This window comes from Prinia subflava, chromosome 11 (genome assembly GCF_021018805.1).
Source record: "Prinia subflava isolate CZ2003 ecotype Zambia chromosome 11, Cam_Psub_1.2, whole genome shotgun sequence".
NCBI lineage: Eukaryota > Metazoa > Chordata > Aves > Passeriformes > Cisticolidae > Prinia > Prinia subflava.
In genome coordinates, this window is record NC_086257.1 from 4,025,643 (window position 1) to 4,047,257 (window position 21,615).

Below are 21,615 nucleotides of genomic sequence, written 5' to 3' on the forward strand. Positions count from 1 at the left end.
GCTCCTCAGGACACGGATGTTTTTCTTTAGGGAGGTTCTGTGCTTCGCACGTGTCACCCCAGCCTCCCTGACTGGTCTGACCCGGGCTTTGGGAATTCACAGGGCCCAAACCAAGAAAAAAATTGATGCTGACGTGCAACCCCCTTGACTGGGTAGGAGTTACAAAGGATGTAAATGAGGCTGGAATCTGGCTCAAGATTGGGGGCTTGGCCAAAAGTGCCCCAGTAGCTGAGATGCTGGAAAGGAATTGAGTGAAGGTGCCCAGCTCAGCAGGGCTCTGCCCCAGTTCCCCAGCACAGTCCTGGTGTTCCAGGCCCCAGGCAGGACTGCACATTCGCTGCAGTTCCAGGTGTGGTGTCATCTTTTTGTGCAGGTCTCTATCTGGCTGCTTTGTGTGGTCACCAAGTGCCCAGCTGGCTGTCCCAGGGCAGGTTGGGCCACCTTGCCAGGGGGACTTGGCCTTTGTGAGGCTCCCAGCTGGGGCCATTCTTAGTGGTGCAATATTTAGAAGCTCAGGCTTTTCATGGCGTGTTTCCCTCTCTTCATGGCCCAAGAATATTTTATCCCCACGCTGATCTATCCTTACTGTAGGAACAGGAGGCCCAGCCTGTTCCCTTTCTTTGAGGAGTGGCTCTCTGCTGTTTTTAGGTGAAGTTAGCTGATGTCTCTCTCCTGTTTCATTGGTCCCCAGAAGAAGCTCTTGTGTCAGAGGAACTGGTGTTGGTTGTCAATGGCTTCTGCAAAGAGATGCTTTGCCCACCTTGATTTTAGCCAGGAGCAGGTGGGGGAAGCTGAGGCTCTTTGGTGTTTCTTTTCACTGTGTCTCTTGAAAGTTATGATGAAAAGCCAGATCATTTCTGAGGAGCAACCTGATCTTATTAAAAAGGCCAAATGCAAGGAGGTCTAGACTGGATATTAGGAACAGATTCTTAGGAGTCCCTTCCAACCAAGGAAAATACCTTAATGAGGGACACATGCAGATCCCCAGGCTCCTTTTTTTTTGGGTGGTGGATGCGTTGGAAGAACTGTTTCTCTTCACTGCCTGTGCAATGTCCTCCCTGTCTGCCACTCATGCTGTGACACTCTCCTGCTCTCCCACCTCTGTCACTGCAGGCATCTTTGTACTTCTTACTCACCTCCCATGTGTGAGAGATTCCTGTCTGCTCAGCTTCTCAAGGTGTTTCCAGTTCCAAAACTGAGCTCAGTTTGCCTGGTCTTTTAGATGTGAAGTGCTTGGGCCTGGACTGGACCCAGCTGCTGGTGTGGAGGAGTCTCTGACCTTTCCATCACCAGATCACACATGGTGGTGGTCATACCTTTGAGCTGGGTAACCCCAAAGAAAAGTCCCTGCCTACAGTGACAGAGAAAAGGTGCAAGAGGAGGTTGTTCCACAGCACATATTTGGCTGAGGTGCTGGAGGAGAGGAGAGCTCAGATGGGGCCTAGGTGGTGACGTGACAGGAGAACGCTGCACCACACCACTGACCTCTCATGTGTCCCTGCTTTCCACCTGAAAACATTCCTGTGATAGGTCTCCCCACATGTGGCAGTGCCAGGAGGGCTGGGGGGGCTGTGCAGTGTCCAGGAGCTCTGGGCATCCCATTGCCAGGGTCTGCTGCTCAGCACCAGGGGGAGGGAGGAAGGGAGGGGCACAAAGGCCCTGCCATGCCACAGAGGAGCTCCACAGATGATCCCCGTGCTGCCTGGTGGGGCTGGATGGTGGCAGTGGCTGAAGAGGCCGTGGAAGTGGCCCGGGTGTGTTGTCACAACCCATTTCTGCTGCAGCCAGGCTGCCTTGGGGAATTGCTGCTCACCCCACACACCTCACCCCAGTCCAGCCACACAGCCCTGGACAAGAGGAGCATGGCCAGTGTCTTCAGCTGTACAAGGAAAGGTGTGGGAGCAGGGCTTGGCTTGGAGTTGGACTCCTTTCCATCCTGGAGAGGAGGTGGGACAGGAGGGGTCTGTGAGCTTGAGAAGCACAGGAAAAGGCCCAGTGCTCCATGGCTGCAGCTGGCAGCTGTTCCATACATCATGTTCGGAGGACAGTGCACCCCCAAGCCCTGGCAGGCACCATTCTACTCATCCTGCTCCATCCCACTCATCCTACTCATCCTACTCCATCCCCCTCTGGTGCTCCAGCCCTTCCCTTTCACAAGACAGGTGCAGCCCTCAGTCCTGTTAATAAACTCTACCAGCTTCCCATGCCAGGAATACCCAAGTGAAGTGGCTGGAGCCCCCTCCAGGGCAAGCATGTCCTTCCCTCAGCTCCTTGTTTCACTCACAAGACAATGCCCACCCCCACAGGAGCACCAAGTCCTGGAGGACAGAGGCATGCAGGACAAAGAGGGCTTTGGGTTCCATCATGAGATCCCTTTCCTTGCCTCAGACTTGGTCCTGGTGTGGGGAACCATCCCCCAGGAGCTGTGAGAACAGGGACTTGCAGGAGAGATCTGCTGCCATCCACAGGACTTGGAGGAAGAAATTTCTGGACAAGCTTCACTCCACTGGTGAAAAGGTACTCACATAGAAAAGTTCACACCACACAGGAAAGGTAAGCAGTGATCTGACTGCAGCTTTCTATCCCCTTGTGGTAAATGCAGCCTTGATTTGTGGGTTGTTGGATCCAGGGGAGGATATGCCCTGCCATGGGGGCCTCTCACAGGAGGGGAGGCCTGCAGGGGTGAGATGTGTTTGTGTTCATGTCCTGGTCAGCTCTACCAGGCTGACCCACACCAGCACAGTCACCCCAGTGCCACCCCATGAACATGGACAGGTGCCACAGCCTTCTCTTTATCTCCTGCTGGAGTCGCCTCCTCCCCACAGCACAGACTGCTCTGGAGACAGGGAGGTGCCCCCTCTGTGCTGAATGCACCCTGTGCAGCAGCTCCAGCTCTGGCTGCTCTGCAGGTGAGGGGCTGCAGTGCCCAGGCTTGCAGGGGAAGGGGGCAGTGCCCCAGTGCTCCTGGGTCCCACTCTGCACGACCAGCTGCATTTCTGTGCAGCTCTGACAGGGTTTGCAGCCTCCTTGCTTTCCAGGGAACCCAGCATCCCCCAGTCACCACTCTTGTCCCATGGACAGATGTGGGATCCCACTTCATTTTGCTTCTGAATTTCTCCTCCAGAGCCCCATCCCTTCTTTCCCTGGCTCCTGAAAAGCAGGTTCCTGGGCCTTTGGGCAGGGCTGAAGGGCAGGGAAGTGCTGCTGCCATCATGGGCAAGGAGCACCACGGCAGGGGGACTGTCCCACCAGAGAGTGGGAGCCCTCACTTGGCCACAGGATGCCTGGGACTAAGGCAGTGCCAACAGTTGTGGGCTGTCTGTCCCAGTCTGGTACCCATCATTAGCCCTTTGGCCCACCTTGGCAAGAGAGAAGAGGGCTCTGTGAACCAGGGAAGCCCCACTTTCCCTGGGGCTGCTCTGGGTGTAATCCTGGACTCAGTGCCTGGGGTGTCCCCTCAAGACTCTGACGTGGCTCCTGCGGGTTTGTCAGCTCAGAAACCACCTGAGCTTTCTGGGGATCCACAACAAGGAGCTGAGTGCCAGCTGGGAGAGCCCCTGCTCGGCCTTCCCACCTGGTGTGTGCTGTGGGAATGCTGCCCACGCTCGGCTCTGATCCCCGTGTGCCAGCAGGGCAGCCCAAAGGATGGGGCAGCCCAAAGGATGCTCTGTGGGGCTGCCACAGGAGCTGCTGGTCACCATGGTGGGACAGCACATCATCCACAATGTGCAGCAGGTGGCCATCCCGTGGTGGCCATGGCTTGCCATGCCCTGGCTTGCCAGGGCCACCAGCATCCCTGAGCTCACACAGGATGCCCAGGGTGTGTTCAGCAGCAGAGGACAATGGTGGCCCTTCTTTTGTTCCTCCAGAAAGCTGAAGTGCTGGTGGCATAAGTGGAAGCTCGTCTCAACCAAGAAGGTGGCAGAGAAGGAGGAGTCAGCCCTGGTGGAGCAGACACTCTGGGTTGTGGAGCACCCGCTGCTGGGGGTTTGAAGGGCTGCTTGGTGAGTGCTGGAGATGGACAGGGACTGGCCTCAGGCTGGGGAGTGCTGGGAGGCACTGGGAGAGAGAAAGCTGAGGTGGAGAGGGAGGAACGGCAGGAGTCCCCCAGAGGAAGGAGCTTTCACCCTGAGCAGTCTGCGGGGGCTGGAGGGAGAAGGGCTGCCCCAGTCCCCACAGGATGGGGCTGCAAGGTGCTGCAGTAGATGCTGTCATCTCAGTCTGTCCCTCCCCACTCCTCTTCCTCCTCTTCCTCCCACCCCAGAAGCACAGGGCATGAAGGAGAGGGTGAGTATGGGGTGTCCTCCAGCTGCAGGATCTGCTGCAGCACACCTCCCTGCTTCCAGGCCTTCTTCACAGCCTTCACCTCTGACTTTCTGCCCCATGCATGCAACGGGGACATCCACAACAGCAGCCTGCACGGCAATGGGAACTCGGTGCATGCACCACGGGAATTTCTCCTGCACAGCAACACCCGTGCAGGTGGGAATCTGCTCCTGCCTCGGCTGCCTCCTCCTTCCTTGGGCTCGGATTTTGCCTTTCTCTGCCTTTGCCACAGCAGAGTGACTTTTAGCTAAGTCCACATTGTCCACTCACGTCCTTGAGGTCTTGGGGGCCCTCACTCCCCCCAGGGCTGACCCTGGGCTGGACACATCTGTGTGCAGGGACACCACTATGAGGGAGATGCTTCTGGGAGGAACAAACTCCCTGGGGCCAGGTGACCTGTGGGACTGGGTCCCAGCAGAGGCTGGCTGAGGGCTGGCTCTGCTGTGCTCTGGATGCCAGGCTGGGAGCAGGAGTTACTGCTCGGAAGCTCGGTCAGTGCTGCTGCCCTTTGCTCCCTCAGACACAGAGCACCCAGGGAGCAGCACGGCAGCCTGGCCTTGACTCACTGGCAGCTGCTGGCCCTGTGCTCAGGGTTTATTGTAGCCTTGGAGGTACCAGCTGCAGAGCCCAACAGCACGGCCCAGGCGTGGTGCTGGGGCAGGGTAAGGACCCACCGGGGCAGCCAACCCACACCTCCCATCCCCTGCCAGCATTTGGGGTTTGTTACTGGGTGTGTGATTGCGTGGCTGGTACCTGACGTTCCTGAGGCTGTGGAGGTTAAGATGAAGTGTGGACAGTACCTGGCCAAAGAGGCTCTGGTTGTGGAGTAGCTGAGCAAGAGGGACCATGGCAGATGCCTCCCCTTCCTCCCTCACATCAGCAGCAGCCCTGGCACCAGCTGCCTGGAGGCCAGCAGGTTTGTGTTTCCCTATTAGGAGGGCACAGCCCCTGCCCCTTTCCTGCTCTCACCCCCTTCCTTCGACCCCCTGCTTGCCGGGTGAGTCCCACCCCCTCACGGGCATGGCCACACCAAAGGCTCAGGTGTGCAAACCTGAACTCATTCAATCCCTGGCTAAACCCAGCCCAGCACGAGCTGTCTTGGATCTCACCCCACCAGCAGAAATAATACCCACCACACTCCAAGCTGTTGCAGGTTTTATTTTAGAATTTATAAAATTCCAGTGTCATCCATACTCATGAGCCTTTTTACATGTTTGCATATAGTCTCCAAATTCCAAAGTTAAGGCCAAGGGATCATTGCTATGGAAACGTACAATATGGAAGACGTCAAAGAGAAGAAATGGACACATGCCACAGTCTGCTGCGGAAGGAGGGTGGTGGGGGGACAGTACTAGGTACAATCACTTCATGACCTTCTTTAGAGTGGAAGGTTGGGCTGTGGGGCATGAGCCCAAGGCAGTGGGTGCCCTGGATGTAACTCAAGCCTTGCTGTGCAACTGGTGAGGGCACGGGGGCAGTAAGAGGAGGAGGGGGTGACAGGCTTGGTGATGCAGGGCAGACCTAAGCTACAGGGTATTAACCATTCTCTGACAGACGCAGATGGGAAGGTACCACCCTAGTTCCCCTTCTCCCGTGCTGGAGGCAAGGCCACCCTGTCCTTCAGGGGCAACCAGGCACCCCACAACGGGCCACGGTCCGTTTCACTTGGTTCTCAGACTAAAGGAGAGCACTGTGAGGTTTGGTTTGACTTCTGCATAGCAGCCTTTGCCAAGAAGAGCTGGCGCAGGAAGGAAAAGCATCGGCATGTTCGGCCTGTCCCCAGGAGGGAGAGGCAAGGTGGCTGGGCTCAGCCTGCCACAGTTGTGCTCTGTCAGTAGCACTAAAGGAGAGAGGCTGCTTGTCCAAGAGTTGAAGCAGCTGGGACAGAGGAATGGCTCAGACTACAAGCTCTGTAGGACTGATGCAGGGAAGTGGGGGCACACAAAAACCCCACACTCCATGCCTCCCTCCACAAAGACATGGTTTTCCTCTTGCTGGAGCAGCTCAGACACAACACCCTTTGAGCAAGCCGTGGCAGGGCCCAGGTGCCAGCAGCTGAGTATAGATCGTGGATCACCCTCTACCACATGATGGAGGTCTCAGGAGGGCTCAGCACACACATCAATCCCCAATGCTGTCGGAGCAGAAGCACGGCTCACACAACCTCTGCAACCAGGGCTACGGCACAGCTGCACCCGCAGCCCTGGGGCCGAGCCCTGTGCCAGCTCAGCTTGCAGTCCTACGGATTCACAGCCTGCCTCAGCACCACCGTGCTCTGCCTCCCTCGGGAGCAGCTCTCACAGCTGTGCACACACAAGGCTCCTCCTGCTTCTCCTGTGGCTGCCCAGGCGACAGCTGGAGTAGCTGCTACCCCATGACCATCGAGAGGCCCCCATCATCCTGATGTCTGAGGTAGAAAGAAGGCAACAGGAACGGTGTGGCTGCGCTCATGCCAGCTGCTGCAGCACCAACAGCGGGCTGCAGCCTCTCCAGCTGCTCCTGAGCAACCTCGGCTGAGCCAGACCTGTCCCCTCTGGCCACACTGCCCGTGCTGGCTCTGCTCACACTGCTGGGAGGGGGACAAGGAGCGGGGTTTGCCATCAAGCACTGGGAGGCTGGCCAGGAGGGCTGGGCTGTGCTTGGTGCGGCGCAGGGACGCGCGCTCGCTGCGCTCACAGGTGTTCTCCTGACCAGCGTGGCCAGACCTTGCTCTGGCCCCTTCCAGCTCTGTTGTCTCTACAGCCTATTGAAGGTTTTGTTTCTTTAAAAAGCAGGTTTCTGATCTTATAGATTATTTTAAGCTCTCCCCACAGTCAGCTATCAGCATTAAATGAATTTTTGGCAGTTAAAAGGAAAAAAAGTTGATTGCACTCTACAAAGGTAAGGTAAGGCCTGGGATAAACACAAAGGAAAGAGGGCAAACGTTTTGGCTTTAGAAAGTCAAGGAAATTTATTTCCTGAGGTCATGAGACAGGAAGTAGATTCCTAGCCACAGTAAAGGAGGTCTCCTAATGAAGGCGAGAATGCCTAGTCAGACATGCTCAAGAGAGCAGATTGCTCTGCTAGTGCTTGGGAAGCTGCAAATCTTAGCCACTTGGAGTCAATTATGAAGTTTCTAACAAAAACACACACATTTAGTGTTTGAATCTGAGTGGAAGTCTTGTTCCAAAGGAGGAAAGAATATCCATCAAGAGATGAGGGTGGGTCCTAGACACGGTGATAGCTGAGGGGAGCAGGATGGGGTCTAGCACTCCAGACACCATTAGGAGACCTCTTGGGACAATTGATTTGTGCTCCAGCCGCTGGGTCAGATTTCAGACAGTAAGTATTTGTGGCAGGTTAGTGTCAGGTCAGCGGGCTGGAGGAGTTTCTGCTTCCAGGTCATTATCGTTTGGGTCCCCAGGGAAGAGTCTTGGGGGCCACTTGAGCCCCAAAGCTGGGGAAGTCTTCAGAACTGCTCATATCAGGGGCCTAGAGCAAACAAAAAGGGAACAAGTTAAGCTCCTGCCCTGCTGCAAACTTATATTGTGAGGCCCTGAGCTAAGAAGCATCGTTGATATCCCAGAAGACACAATGGGGAAAGGACAAAAAGGATCACTGTGGCCCCAGGACATTCAGAGGTGACATTCAGGAGGGTGCAGATAAAGGTGCAAAGTGCTCCGAGGGTCCCAGCTCAGTAACTGGGACACTGCAGCAGGGTCAGGCCAGCCCTGCAGCAGCACTGGGGCAGCTGAGGATGAGCTGCACATGTCCCAACTCAGAGATGCAAACACTGAGTCAGTTCTGTGCTGCAGCAAGAGCCCCAAGTTCCAGGTCCTATCCCTACCCCTAAATATAACACAAACCTGGCAGGACACCTTCTGGTAAGGATACCCCCTTCCCCAACAGCTCCACAGTGGTGTAGCCAGAGTGAATAAGACATTGGGAAAGTGCTTTGAAAGCTGGACAGGAGAGCCCAGGCCTGTGCTCATGCCACAGAGGACAGCACAAAGCTGCTTTCTCTGTCCCCAAGGAGAGTGTTGTGTCCCCAGCACAGCCAGAAGTGCCCCCACACCCTGTGTCCCAGCCTGCAGCACAAGCAGCACTCACCTTCTCGTTGTTGACGGTGGCCCAGGGGGCATCTCTCACCACAAAGCCCTTGGATGGGGCCTTGGACTCCTCGTGTGAGGAGGGCTTCATGTACACCTGCATTGCCTCGTTGTCCACCACATCTGCAAGCTGCAGGAACACAACCAGTGAGGGGGGATCTGGAGAGCTCCTCAAACTGCAATAAAATGCCCACCCCTCCATCTCACCACACTGCAACCTGTCCAAGCTCACCAGCCTGTTCTACAATGACCAAAAATGGTGTCTGCACTAGTCTGAGGGCCACAACTTTTAACTGATGCAAGCTGCTCCAAGGCAAGAACATGCACATCCTGGGGTGTCCCAGCACTCTCACTCACTGTCCTCTCCTGGACAGAGAGGCAGTCCAGCTGCTTTGAGGGACAGCTGCAGTAGAGGCAGCCACCTGCACAGGGCTTAATTTCTCCAATGTAGGGGAAGAAAATATCACATGGACATAATTTAGACATCCAGCTCTGTGGCAGGGGGAGCTCTTACTAAGCCCCCCCACAGATTTGCTGAACACTTACATATTCCTCCTCCAAGTTCAGGATGTGATCGATAGCTTCTTCTACGTTCTCAGGGAGTCCTGTCACAGTCACACAGTTGGGATCAGGAGCTCCGCTCTGGGGAAAGCGAATATCCACCTGCAACACAAGGAACAGCATGAGACTTACACCTGCACATCTGCAATGCCAGAGACTCCCCAGGACCCTTGTCATTGGAAGCACAGATGTCATTGATGCCCTAATTACTGTCTGTTCACAGCCACAAGTGCTTCAGACCTCCACAGCCAGACACTGAGGGTGAGCAGGTATATAGCTGGCCCCAGAGCTTGCCCAGTTTCCTGTGGAGGAAAGCAGAGCAGTCTGTAGTAAGGACCCAATTTCCAGCAGCCCCTGCTGCTCTCACTCCCAGAGGCTCACTGTTTTCTGGGCAGCTCCTGCAGCAGAAGCAGGAGAGGGGCTGCATTTCCAGACAGTGTCCTCACACTGCTGCAAGCATTTTTACCACTGAGCCATCACCACAAAGCACAATGAGCTTTCTCTGTCTGCCACAGAATAATCCTGGCTGACAATTGCTTTGCAGAACTGGCCTAGTGCATCCCATGCACAAGCACTGTGCTCTCTCACACCCTGCCTTCCAGATGGGTGGCAGAAATCTAAACAAGACAGGATCAAACCCAAAGGCTGCTCACTTAGGAACCAGTTTGTTTCAATAACTGAGCCCAGCCAAAATGCAAGTCTCCAAAATCCCATCCCTCAGTATTCACACTGTTGCCCCTGCAGTAAAGCCTGCTGATGCCATTTGCTATCAGGGCAGAGGTCTCTGACCTTCCCAGAGCCAGCTGACTTTGCCACATCCACAGCCCTGGGAATATGCCATGATTCCCAAGGTCAAGGGGATCCACAGTGGTCTAGAGAAAAGCCAGGGGAATTCCCTGAGTTAAGCTCAAGTAGCTGGGTGCTCTGGGGACAGCCTCCTGGCAGAGCCTCCCAGCAAGAGGCCTGTCTGCCCTCTTCAGTAATGAGCATAGCTGATATACACACCTCCTCCTCTCTCTCAAGATCAGCTGGGACCCTGTCTGCAAAAAACCCAACAAAAGGGCTCCAGAGAGGGACTGCTGCTTGCAGTGTTAACCCAGAGCACCAAGGAAGCATGCCCAGGGTCCACTTCCATCTGGGTTCCAGTAAAACAGGAAAAGCTCCTGGCCTGGCTCCCAGACAAACGTGACTCAGAGCTGAGGTGGTGTGGGGATGCTTCAGCTGGTGTCTGGCTGTGATGTCCAGACAGCCTGGGTGCCCTGGGCATACCAGGGTACCCTGGCCCAGGATGCTGCTCATATGCTGGTGGAATTGAAGGTGAGCAGGGCAGCACTGGCTTTTCTTTCATGTCTGTTCTAGCTGAAGATGCTGAACAGGCACAAGAGACAAGAGCCAGAGGCGCCTCACTCAGCACCAAGCTCTTCCCACAGGAGAACGTGGCTGCCCAGGCCCAGCCTGCCCGTGTGGCATTGCCCCCCTGCCCACCTTGAACTCATCCATGATTTTGCGGATGGCTTTTCCACGCGCACCGATGATGCGTGCGTGGACGCGATGGTCCAGGGTCACATCCTCGGAAACCATCTGCTCCAGCTCGCCCACGATCTTCATGATGGCATCCCGGGCAGCCTCGGCGTTCTTCTCATAGCCAGTGATGGTGATCTGGTCTTGGGCCTGGGGCACAGAGATGTGTGAGAGGCCAAGCTCATCAAGCAGCTGAGCAAGCTTTCTCCCTGCTGATCCCCTTTACCATCCACCTTATCCACAGGCCGTGGAGAGAGTTCAGAGCTCTCAAGACGATGCTCAGAGACAACCACAGACAATCCCTGCTCTCTGTCTGATCTCTCACCTGGCTTTCATCATCCTTGTCAGGGAACTGGATGTTGACCTCGTGCTCTGTGCGTATCTGGGTGATCACTGCTCCCTTCCGCCCAATGATTTTAGGGTGGTACTTGGGATCTACAGTGACTGTCAGTTTGAAGCTGCGCAAGGCCTGCAACAGGAGAAGGGCAGTGAGAACAGGGAGCACACCGTGGCTGTTCCTGTGATGTCAACTCGAGTTACAGCATTTCCTTATATTCCTAACCTATTACTCAGAGCTCTGATAAGGATTCAGTGAGGACAGGTAGAGACTGGCAGCACTGTGAGGTTCCCACCCAGCAGTATGTGAAGGTGGGAGAGAGACCTGGACAGTCCAAAGTTACATTCCCAAATTCTGTCAGTTCATGGTAAATGGGCTACCTTTGAGTAACCCATTTATGACCATCCCACACCCACAGAGCAGTTAAGGGTGCCCCTAAAAGATGAGCTGTTCCAGGAGTCTGCACCCAGGGACTAAAGTCATGTTTGGCTGGGAGGAAGGACAGACACAGGCCTTACCCGATCCTCCTGTTCAGCTTGCAGCTCCTTTACTCTTTCCAGGAGCCCGACCTTGGCACGGTCCAGGTTGGTAGCCAGCCCAGTGATGGTGATGATATCTGACTGCAGCTCAGGAGCAGGCACCTGGATGTTCACCTGAGTAACAAGCAGCAATGACCATTTTGTATCACTGCTCATCCTGTATCACTTGTGATGTCTCTGACTGCAAGCTGGTATCTTACTGGTCTCTGACACCAAGACCAGCTCCCACCCAGGCAGCCTAAAATCACTGAGCTTGTAAAGGACCTCTGGAGGTCATCCAGCTGGGCCACCTGGAGTCAAGTTGTCTGAGACCATTTCTAGATGATTTTTTAATAGCAATCTGTTTTTCCAGCCCATGTGCTGCCCTAGAGAGGCCAGGAAACAAATATATGTTCAACAACACTGACTGCAGCCAACCTGCAACAGCCCCAGAGGCTCTGGAGAATTCTCCTGAATGGGTAGGCACAGCAGAGCTGTTTCCCAGGGCCCAGGAGGAAAACAACTCTCACACTGATGAGGAATCCCTGCAGACACCAAACAAGTCATGCAACACTCACAACACCAACACCAATCGTACAGCTTCTGCACAAAACCTACCAAGCCCTGGATCCAGGGTCCAAAACACAAAAGGATCCTTTTCCTATTATGGAGGCTTGGATTCCATGACAGATGTGAGTATGTTGTAACTGTCCAAACCCCCAACATGGGCACTTAGACATTCTCCAGGAGAGAGATGGAAGGAAGGGCAATAACTTACTTCAAACTCGTCCATCATTTTGCGGATCCCACTTCCTTTCTGGCCTATGATGTAACGGTGAAGATCAAAGGGAACTTCCACCTCGATGGTGACAGGAACCAGAGCCTGCAGGGGATGAAGCACAGCTTACCAGTGCAAAGTCTTCTCCTGTCTTCTAGCCTACCACATACTTGCCCAAAAGAACACATTGCTGAACAGAGGTACATTCCCTTGTGGTCAGGATACAAATTTGACAGGAAAAGAGGACAGCTGGGAACACCAAAATGACCTGTTGCATGTTTTTGAAACAAACCATCTGAAACCCCACCTGTGGGACAAGTTGTTTTCATATCCTTAGCTTTGGTCTAGCAGAGATTTGGAAAACATCACTACAGAAGCATGGCAAGGTCTGCTGAACCTGGAATGACTCAGCCTCTTCCCAGCTGTGCTCCATAAAACAATCATGTCATGCTTTTATGGCTTTTGGGGCTGCTTACGAGCTCTAGTAATTGCAAAGTCAGGCACTATGATTCAAGCTGCCAGGCTAAGTCACAGAGCACAGGGGCTTCCCTTGAGCAGTGCAGACCCCCGCTACAGCCAGCATCACTGACCACTGGCACTGCACCTGGCCTGAGCAGCTTTTACTACCACTACCAAAAATTACATCCAAATATCACCACCTTACCAGGGTAAAGGGCTGAGAAAGCCACCCACCTGCAGCGCCTCCTTTGCTGCCTCACACTTCTCCCTGCGGCCAGAGATGATGATGATATCGCACTTCTTCGGAGAGCTGGGATCCATGTCCTTCCCTTCCTTGCCTTCCCCACCTTCCTCACCATTCTCCTGCACAGCTGGCTCCACAACAGGGGCTGAAAACATGGAAAATCTCATGTTCAATACACAGAGCTCCCTCTTTGCTCATCATGTCCCTCCTCCAGATCCTAAGGCTCAGCCACCAGTGAGACCTCACTAAGCCCACAGAGCCTTTTTTGTCAGGGTAAGTCCTTGTTCTCCCTGTGCTCTGCAGTGACAACATGTTCACAACACTCAGGCCTGCACTTTGACCTCCTGAAACCGTCCCCTTCCCAAGGGGACAAGGCTGATGCTAAGCCCAAACTGAAGGACACTGCAGGAACATCAGGGATCAGTTCCCTCCATAAATTTTAAATAGAACATGCCCACTGGTACAGTGTAGGCTACACTACACTCATCTGATCATCCCAACTACCATCCAAACGTGCATCCACAGGAATACCTGGGTTTTCCTCCCTGTCAGGGAATTTGATCTGGACGCCGTAGTCGCGGGTGATCTGCTGGATCCGGGATCCTTTGGGGCCCATAATGGAGCGGTGGAACTTTTGTGGAATGGTGCATTCGATTGTCACTTGAGCTTCCTGTGGGAAAGCAGAGTTGCTCTGTTGCAATGCAGCCTCTTTCACATCAGAAAACAGGATGTTTGTGCATGGTGAAATCCAAAATGGACAGAGAGAGGAGTCAGAAAAGATAACAACGGCTGACAGGGGAAGAACTGAAAATTTCCAAGAACTGTTCCTCTCTGAGAGGAGCAGAGGATTTAAAGTCGCCTTCAACTCAGGACATTAAAGGCTTCTGAGACTTCAGGCTTCAAACTCTTTAATACACTGAAGAGGAAGAAGCATTAGAAAAAATGAAAAAAGAAAAAGATAAAAGGGAAGAGAACAGGTTTGACATTTGACTGCTTCCAAAAGCTGATAGTAATAGTGCAGGAAATCCCTCAAAGCAATTACTGCCCAAAGCCAGACATGGAGAGGCACAAAAAGGCTCCAATCTTTTAGTGTCTAGATGTACATCAAGGAGTTGTCTCCTACTTCCACCCCTAAAAGCCAAGAAGATTGTCAGAGGAGGAGATTCATTCACACAGCATTGCCATTTTGGAGCTGCTACCCCCAGGCCAGGATCTAAAGTCTACAGACTGTGTATGTTGACAGCAAGGGTTCAAATCAAGAACTACCATGGGGCTTGCTCACATAAAGCATGGTCATACTGCAGGTTCAAGTAGGACACTGCTGAAGGGACAGAGCACAGCAGAAACATTTTTTTCCACAACATACCAGGTCCTCGATGATCTCCTGGATGCGTTTCTTGGCTGCCTCCACGCAGTCCTTGGCTCCCTTGAGGGTGACTTTGTCGCTCTGGGTGCCGGAGCGCGGGAAGCTGACCATGACACCGCCATACTCATCTGCGATCTCACGGAGAACTTGTCCTCGGCGGATGACAAAGTGGCGGTGGTGCTTGGGGTCAACCACCATGGAGTCTTCAACCACATTATCCTGCCAACACACAACAGCCAGTCAACCCCACCTGTCCTGCTGACAGGCACGAGCTGGCTGCACTCAACAGCAATCAGCTCACAACCTCACTCCGAGGTAAGGAAGGACCTTCCCGAGCTCCCATGAAGGGCAGCAAATGGTTTTAGGACAAGCAGGTCCTTCACGCTGACTTGTTACACTTTGCCACAGTGAGAGGCAAGAAAGCAGAAGAAGTTCATACCAAGTTCTTGATGAGGGCCTCCAGCTCCTTCTGTGCCTCTTTGACAGCCTCCTCTGTTCCCATGATGGTGATCAGCTCCTGATCTTTGTCCTCAGAGGTGGGGAAGATGATGCGGGCCCCTGTGTTGTCTCGCACCTTGCGGATGTTGCCACCACCCTTACCAATAAGGAATTTGTGGTACTCTGGCTTTGCACGGAGGTCCACAGTATAACTCTTTGTTTGCTGAAAGGAGCCAGAGACCCATGGAACATGTCAACGTATAGAAAATATCCACCAGCACCAACAGTCAAGCATGTAGGTATGTTACCTGCACCCACATGCAGAGTGCTGCAAAAGCAAGGCAGATGCAGTGCACCGTTGAAAGTAAAAATGGTATATTATGTCTTAAATTAAAAACACTACACCAAAGATGTTCTCAGGGCCAAAAAACTAACTGTACACTTAGCATGACTAGTGAGAATATGAGCAAAGATTCCCTAGGAGAAAGGTCTGACCCACACAAAAGGCAACTCAATCATTTGCCAACTGACTGCTGCAAGCCAGGCTCCCAGAGGCAACCAACCAGCTCCCAGGGAGAACATGTTCACATGCTGACCCTAGAAAGCTTGCTATTAAAATGACCAGTCAGAGCCACAACTCAGAGCAAGCCCTCAAGTCTGAATAAATGCAGTGAAATGGAAGAACTGGAGCTGAAACAGACATTAAGGAAAAAGTGAAGGAGATCTAGAGAGTAAACTGTTTCAGAGAAGGGCGGATACCCAAGAACATTCAAACCACAGAAGCAGGGAGGCCTGAACTCTGAGTATATCATCAGTCTGGCCAGAGATGCATTACAGACAGCTCTACCCACGAGAGAAGAACCCATTGTCACAAAGGTGGAAGTACAGCTTTCTTTTAATCATCCAAACTGTACTCAAATCCCTCAAAAGAGGATTTGTTCAATTGATGCCAAAGGCTTCCCTGCAGACAGAGGGAACCATTTCAACCTCCAAAAAGAAACCGCTGGTCAAACCAACCTGCTCTTCCCCTGTAAGGCAAGGCTCACCTTCTCCTCTGCCAGATGTAGCAGCTGTTTCTTGGCTTTCTCCACATCCTGGGCTGGGCCCCTGATGGTCACAGTGTCACTGCCAGAGCCCTCTGTGGGGAAGTGGATGTGGACTCCACCACATTCCTCCATGATGGAGCGGATGAAGCGGCCTTTGGCGCCAATGAGGGAATTGTGGAGTTTGGAAGGAATAGAGACCTCCACCTCTGTGATGTTGGCCTAAGAGAGGACAGTATGGGGTGTTAGTCAGGCTACAGCAATGTGTTTGCACGACTCTGCTTGCCCTCTAACTCACATATAGCCAGGAGCTTTGCAGAGCTGAGTGTGAGAAATGCCTGACCAGAGGGAATTTGGACTGGCCACTCCTAACACACGAGCAGCCGCAAACTTCAGGTGAAGAGTCAAGAACAGATTGACATCCGTATCTGTCTCCCCCCTGCCACACCCCACTACAAGCACTTCTATATTTATATCTCCTGTAATTCCTATAATTATGTTTTCAAGTCCCTAATCTGCCACAGGCCAGTTGTTTCACTTACCAGTTCCTTTTGGATAGCCAAAATTCTGTGGCGAGCAGCCTCACAGTTTGCTTTTTTGCCCGTGATAACAATTGTCTCTGAGTTGCTGTTCTCAGCTGGGAGATCTATTTTGGTGTTGCTTTCTTCACGGATCTGCCACAATTTAAAAAAAAAAAATCCCAGCAACATCATTTGAGAGGTGTCCCATGTCAAAAAAAAAAGCCTTGGAGGTTTTGTTTTACATTACCAATGAGCAGGGGAGATCAGTGAATGAGATTTTGCTGCAGGCAGTCACCATAACGAGCAGTGAAGACAGGAAAGATATCTCACCTTCTTGATGTTGGCACCTCCTTTCCCTATGATGTTCTTGTGGAATTGTTTGAAGATGGGAACAGAAATAGAAAAGCTGTTTTCAACCTAAGAGAGAAAGGAAGGGAGAACTGAAGATTGCACCATCTTGGCAAGTGAGGCGCCATCCCAGGAACCTGACAAACAGGCTTCTGACAACAGGCTGAGATCCAAGGAATTCTCCGTATGTGACACTTCCAAGAATAAGCAAAGACATGTACCCTCTCCTATAGCCCTCAAATAACAGGTATTACTTGCCTGCCCCTATGCACATAGAACCATGTCCACAGTTCCCTCATCTTGAGGTGTGTCAGCCCCAGCCAAGCCACTACAGCTCTGCTCTATTCCAGGGTTAGCCAGGCATGAAAGAGAGAATAGCAGATAGAAGTCTCCCTTACCAGGTCTGCCACCATCTTTTGCATGTACTTGGTGCACTTCTCCACCTCGTTTTTGGGACCTCTGAGTTGGACAATGTCACTCTTGTGTGCAGGGTCTGGGAAGTTGATGATAACCTGCAGGAAACAGTCACTTAGGGTCAACTCAGACAAACAAAAGAATTGTCATGTCAGACATGTGCAAAGGCTGGGGGATCCTGCACATCTCCTTTCCCATTTGGAAGCAGGTAAATGTCAGCAGTCTCTGGCCAGAAGAACATCTTCTCGTATGTATTAGATGTATGACCAGACACATATCAATTAGATATTTCCCATGCTCACAGAGACATTACATTTATGACTTTACTGAGCATGTGTCTATTACCAGTGTAGGAAATATGCCCTCTGAATCCCTCATCTCCTAGAGAGCCTTACCTCTGGGAATTTCTCCCGGATTTCCCGGATCCGCTCGCCCTTCTGCCCAATGATGGTCCGGTGGAATTTCTGCTCAATGATTAGGTCCTTGGTGCGTTCATTTTCCTGTGGAGAACAGAGTTTACACGGAGTGTTCAGCAGGTGAGCCACATAATTTCAATTACTGGTTTGCTGCCCGACAGCTTACTTGTCATCAATGCTTTTCCTCCAGACATAATTCACTCTAGGCTGACAGAGAAGGGGATCCAAGGGAACAGAGGAATTTGCACTTGTCACGAGATCCAAGTGCTCAGTGGGCAAGGGGCACACACCTCTACCAGAAGGTTACTAGGGAACACAAGAGCTCAAACTCTGTGGCCCCCCCAGGCATCAGATCCCACTAACCATACGGGAAGCGAGTTCCAGCAGCTCTTTCTTGGCCTGTTGGACCCCCTGTGGGTCTCCTTCAATTCTGATCAGGTTGCTCTTCTCATTGTCCGGGGGAATGCGCACAGACACCTTGTAGAGGTCCTTAATCCTGTTAACTGCAAGGCAAGGGCTGTGGTGACACACTCTGCTAGGGCAAGGTTTGGAAGCAAAGACACCTCGACTAGAGGCTGTTTAAGAAGTACATCAGCCTCTGAGGAAAGGCCAGAGGGGGGGAATTGAAACAGAGGAAAGTGCCTCTTCACCCTGGGGTTCAGCAAGAGCAGATCTGTGCTACACAGGAATCTGTACAATTAAATACTATGGCATCTAGAGGCAATAGTTCACTTGCCAGAGTGAGGCATCTGTTTCCTCCCCACACAGCATTGTATTTAGACTAGAAGATACTCATTCATTTCTGATCAAAAAGTCTTTTCTGAGGAGAAACTCAGCATGCAGATTTCTACCTCCCCAACTGAGTTCTAAAATGAAATTCACATAGACTAACTTGAAAAAAAAGAAAAAAACAGACTACTCTCCAACCTCCCCAAACCACAAAAATTCAGCCAGGACACAGCAAAGTAATCAGTTCAACTTTCCAAGACTTAAAGCCATCCCATTGCCCATTTATCTTCTTGTGCCAACTTCACTGCAGAAGGGCAGAGGTGATGTAAAGGAGGCAGCACCCTGGCTGAGCTGCAGAGCCACGATAGGATTGACTAATCAGAGTCTGAGCACAGGAAGGATAAGAAAGGCACCCCACTTACTGTTAGCTCCGTTCTTGCCAATGAGGTGTCGGTGGAATTTGTGGTCGACGTTGATTTCCGCATAATCCATCCGGTTGATCTACAAAGAATTGTACAGGGCTAGGCAGGGCAGGGCCCCTCTGCTGCTGCCTGTGCCCACTGCCAGTGCAGGCACTGACTCCAGCTGCCAGCTACAAGCACTCCTCCTGCTAGTGAGCAGAGCAGAACACTCCTCTCCTCTGAGCTGAGAGCACCACACTTGCGAAACATTTAAAGGCACTTAAATGCCTCTCCAGCTGTGACTGAAAGAGAATCTTTCCTTCTCTGCATCAAAAGACTAAAGATGTAGTTGTGATTTTTTAAGAAAAGCTTTATAACCAGGGTTTCTGCTCACCTGCCACACAACTTGCCTCCTGCAAGTTCTGCTAAGCCTGTGAAGATACCCACAGACGTGAGGCACACTTCCTCTCTGTTGTGTTGCCCCGCCTTTCCCCACTCTCCTCTTATATACCAGAACTAGTACCACCAACTTACCAGATCCTTGACCATGACTTCAATCTGTTCCTGAGCCACATTCACATCTTCTGTAGGTCCTTCCAAAGTGATTTTGTCTTCTCCTTCAGTGAATTCGATGTGAACCTTGAGACACAAGGCAAGGAAACCAGTAAGAATTTTCCAAGACACAAGCCAGGTCAATGCTGTCAGTCAGGCCTACACCATCAATCCCTACCACTAAGGGTACACGTGATTTCAGAAGTAGGCAACCTACAATTTTGGCCATAAGGTTTTGGTGCTGTCCTGGAGTCTGCAAGGGCTTTGAAGAAGTTCCTTGCCTAGCCTTTCTCTAGATATCATCTCACTCACAAGGGAGACGCCTCACTGAATTCAGCATTTCCAGGTCTCCTACTACATCAATTCTCCAAATACTAACACATAAAGCTTCCTTTGAAGGACTCAATGCTTGAAAGTAACATAGGATGGGGAAGTGCTTGAGGCAGCAGAATTTGGTAGATCCCCTGCATATTATGAGATCTGTGTCATTTCCTCCCTGGTTTTATCCATGCTAGAATACATTTCTCTCCCCACAAAGAGTGAACTGGATTAAACTACATTCTACTTCAACTGGTGCTAAGCTAATTGTTCGTCCATACCTTTGGCATCTGCTGAGTTATTTTGGCCAGGTTTTGTCCTTTCTTTCCGATGATGAAACGATGAAGCCAAGAGGGGGCTGAGACCGAGGAGACGGTAAAACTGTTGGCCTGAGAGACAGAGAAGTTGTTTGATGGACAGCCTGGAAGAGACCTTCACAAAAATTCACTTCCAATTCCCATGCTGCACCCTCCTTATTGAGTTGTAAGCTGCATCTCTGACAGCCTGACAGAGACCATCCCCTCCACCTGTCAGTGCCCAGGGATGTCTTTGTAGGGCTTTCAAAGGCAGCGTGGGCCCAGCAGGTCAATACCTTTGCATAGACTTCAGTCAATGCTTGCCCAAGCTTTTCAGGCTCGCCTCGCAGTATCACCGTCTCCGAGCTACTGTCAGTGGGTGGGATCTCGACAGAGACTCCAGTTTTCTCCAAGATCTCCTGCAGGGAATTACCCTTGGGGCCGATGACATACTTGTGCTGGGACTTCTTCACCTCCACAGCGATGGTAGTAGTCTTCTTTTTCTGTAGGAGCAGAGGCACTGGAGCATCAATCACAAGGGAGCAGGGAAAGACAAAAGTGAAAGGAAGAGACACAAGATGCAGTGAAGCTCAGCACCCAGGAAAGATCAAAGCAAAGGTGAGCACAGGAGTTCTGCAGTACCCTAGCATCTTTGGGACCTGCCTACAGAAGGCCCTATTCTCAAAAGTTTACAGGTGAAATACAAAAATTCTTTTTAAGCTCCCTGGGACACTACATGGAAAAGACCACATCCACACCCCTGCCCTTGCACAATGCCCAGCTTTCCCCAGGCAGTGCTGTAATGCAACACCACGCTATAAGCTGATTATCTGTGTTGAAATTCAGACTGGTACAAATACAGATGTAACCATGAGGAAAAACAGACCAACAACTCACAACAAGGATATTCACAGTGACGCTAGCAATGGAAAATAAACTGAAGTGAAATTTACTTTTCAGCAACTTCTACTCATGTAACAATTTTGATACTGTCAGTTGGCCACACTGTAGCCTCCACACTTTCCTCCTTCCTTTGCAGCACCTGTGAAAACACACACCCAGAGAGCTCTTTGCCGTCTGCTAATTTCCATTACACACAAAAGCAGATCTGTCACCTCCCTGGCAGAATCACCCCAAGTCCCACTCTGCCGAGCAGGGAAATGCTAAGACCCAGGTCCCTGTACTGCAAGGGCTGCTGAGCAAGAGCTGACACAAGGAGTATGTGACTGAGGGATGCACAGAAGTAGAACAAGAAATGAAAAGGGGCTGTGAGCAGGTGGGGGGGAGATGGGAAGCTCTAGGGACCATCCATACCTTCTCCTCATAGATCTTCTTGACACGAGCCACAGCCTGGGCCAGCTGTTCCTTCTCCCCTGTGAAGACTATCTCCGTCTTGTTAACGCTGGGCGGAGGAATGTTGATGCGTGTCCCTGTCTCCTGCATGAGCTCACTCACCAGCTTGTTGTAAGGGCCAGCAATGAAGGGATGGTACACTTTCTCCACATCCAGCCGCTCCACGGCACGCTTATCCTACAAGAATCCACAACAGGCCTCAGTGGAAACTGCTGTTGACATTACATTACCATTTCTGCTACATACAGCTGAATTCCCAGTGCTGTCTTGTTGACACTCTAGCCCAAGCACCCTTTCCAGTTTGCAAATGCTGTTTTCCAGTTTTCTGTCCCTTTCCATCTACAAATGCTGCTGTTCCAAATTTATGATATTCACCTCTAATCTCCTCTCTTATCTCAGCTGGCATCTAATATGGTTCACTTTAAATTATGAAAAGTGCTTATGTGACTTTAGAGATGGACAAAAGGGAGAACCAGAAGGTGCAGAACCTGGAAGCAGTGCTCAAACAGCCAGTGGAATGGTAGACACCTCTGTTCAGACTAACAGTGTTGCTCACCACTGGCTGTGGCCGTGGTGGCTACAAACATC

General features: G+C 51.8%; 1 protein-coding gene across 3 annotated transcripts in view; it reads right to left on the reverse strand.

The window, feature by feature from the left end:
* Positions 1–5,469: 5,469 nt before the first annotated feature.
* HDLBP (high density lipoprotein binding protein) overlaps positions 5,470–21,615 on the reverse strand; it is a 38,514-nt gene continuing 22,368 nt past the window's right edge. For all 3 annotated transcript variants that reach the window (XM_063408728.1, XM_063408729.1, XM_063408730.1), the window contains exons 7-28: positions 20,989–21,204; positions 19,971–20,177; positions 19,660–19,767; positions 19,043–19,147; positions 18,530–18,608; positions 17,742–17,881; positions 17,358–17,462; positions 16,947–17,060; positions 16,531–16,617; positions 16,222–16,353; positions 15,683–15,901; positions 14,638–14,859; positions 14,199–14,417; positions 13,364–13,502; positions 12,823–12,977; positions 12,130–12,234; positions 11,352–11,486; positions 10,822–10,965; positions 10,461–10,646; positions 8,961–9,077; positions 8,416–8,544; positions 5,470–7,797 (exon numbers count right to left, since the gene is read on the reverse strand). In XM_063408728.1, coding sequence (XP_063264798.1) covers positions 7,711–7,797; positions 8,416–8,544; positions 8,961–9,077; positions 10,461–10,646; positions 10,822–10,965; positions 11,352–11,486; positions 12,130–12,234; positions 12,823–12,977; positions 13,364–13,502; positions 14,199–14,417; positions 14,638–14,859; positions 15,683–15,901; positions 16,222–16,353; positions 16,531–16,617; positions 16,947–17,060; positions 17,358–17,462; positions 17,742–17,881; positions 18,530–18,608; positions 19,043–19,147; positions 19,660–19,767; positions 19,971–20,177; positions 20,989–21,204 — 3,150 coding nt within the window. In that variant the 3' untranslated portion in view covers positions 5,470–7,710. The remainder of the gene's footprint in view (positions 7,798–8,415; positions 8,545–8,960; positions 9,078–10,460; positions 10,647–10,821; positions 10,966–11,351; positions 11,487–12,129; positions 12,235–12,822; positions 12,978–13,363; positions 13,503–14,198; positions 14,418–14,637; positions 14,860–15,682; positions 15,902–16,221; positions 16,354–16,530; positions 16,618–16,946; positions 17,061–17,357; positions 17,463–17,741; positions 17,882–18,529; positions 18,609–19,042; positions 19,148–19,659; positions 19,768–19,970; positions 20,178–20,988; positions 21,205–21,615) is intronic.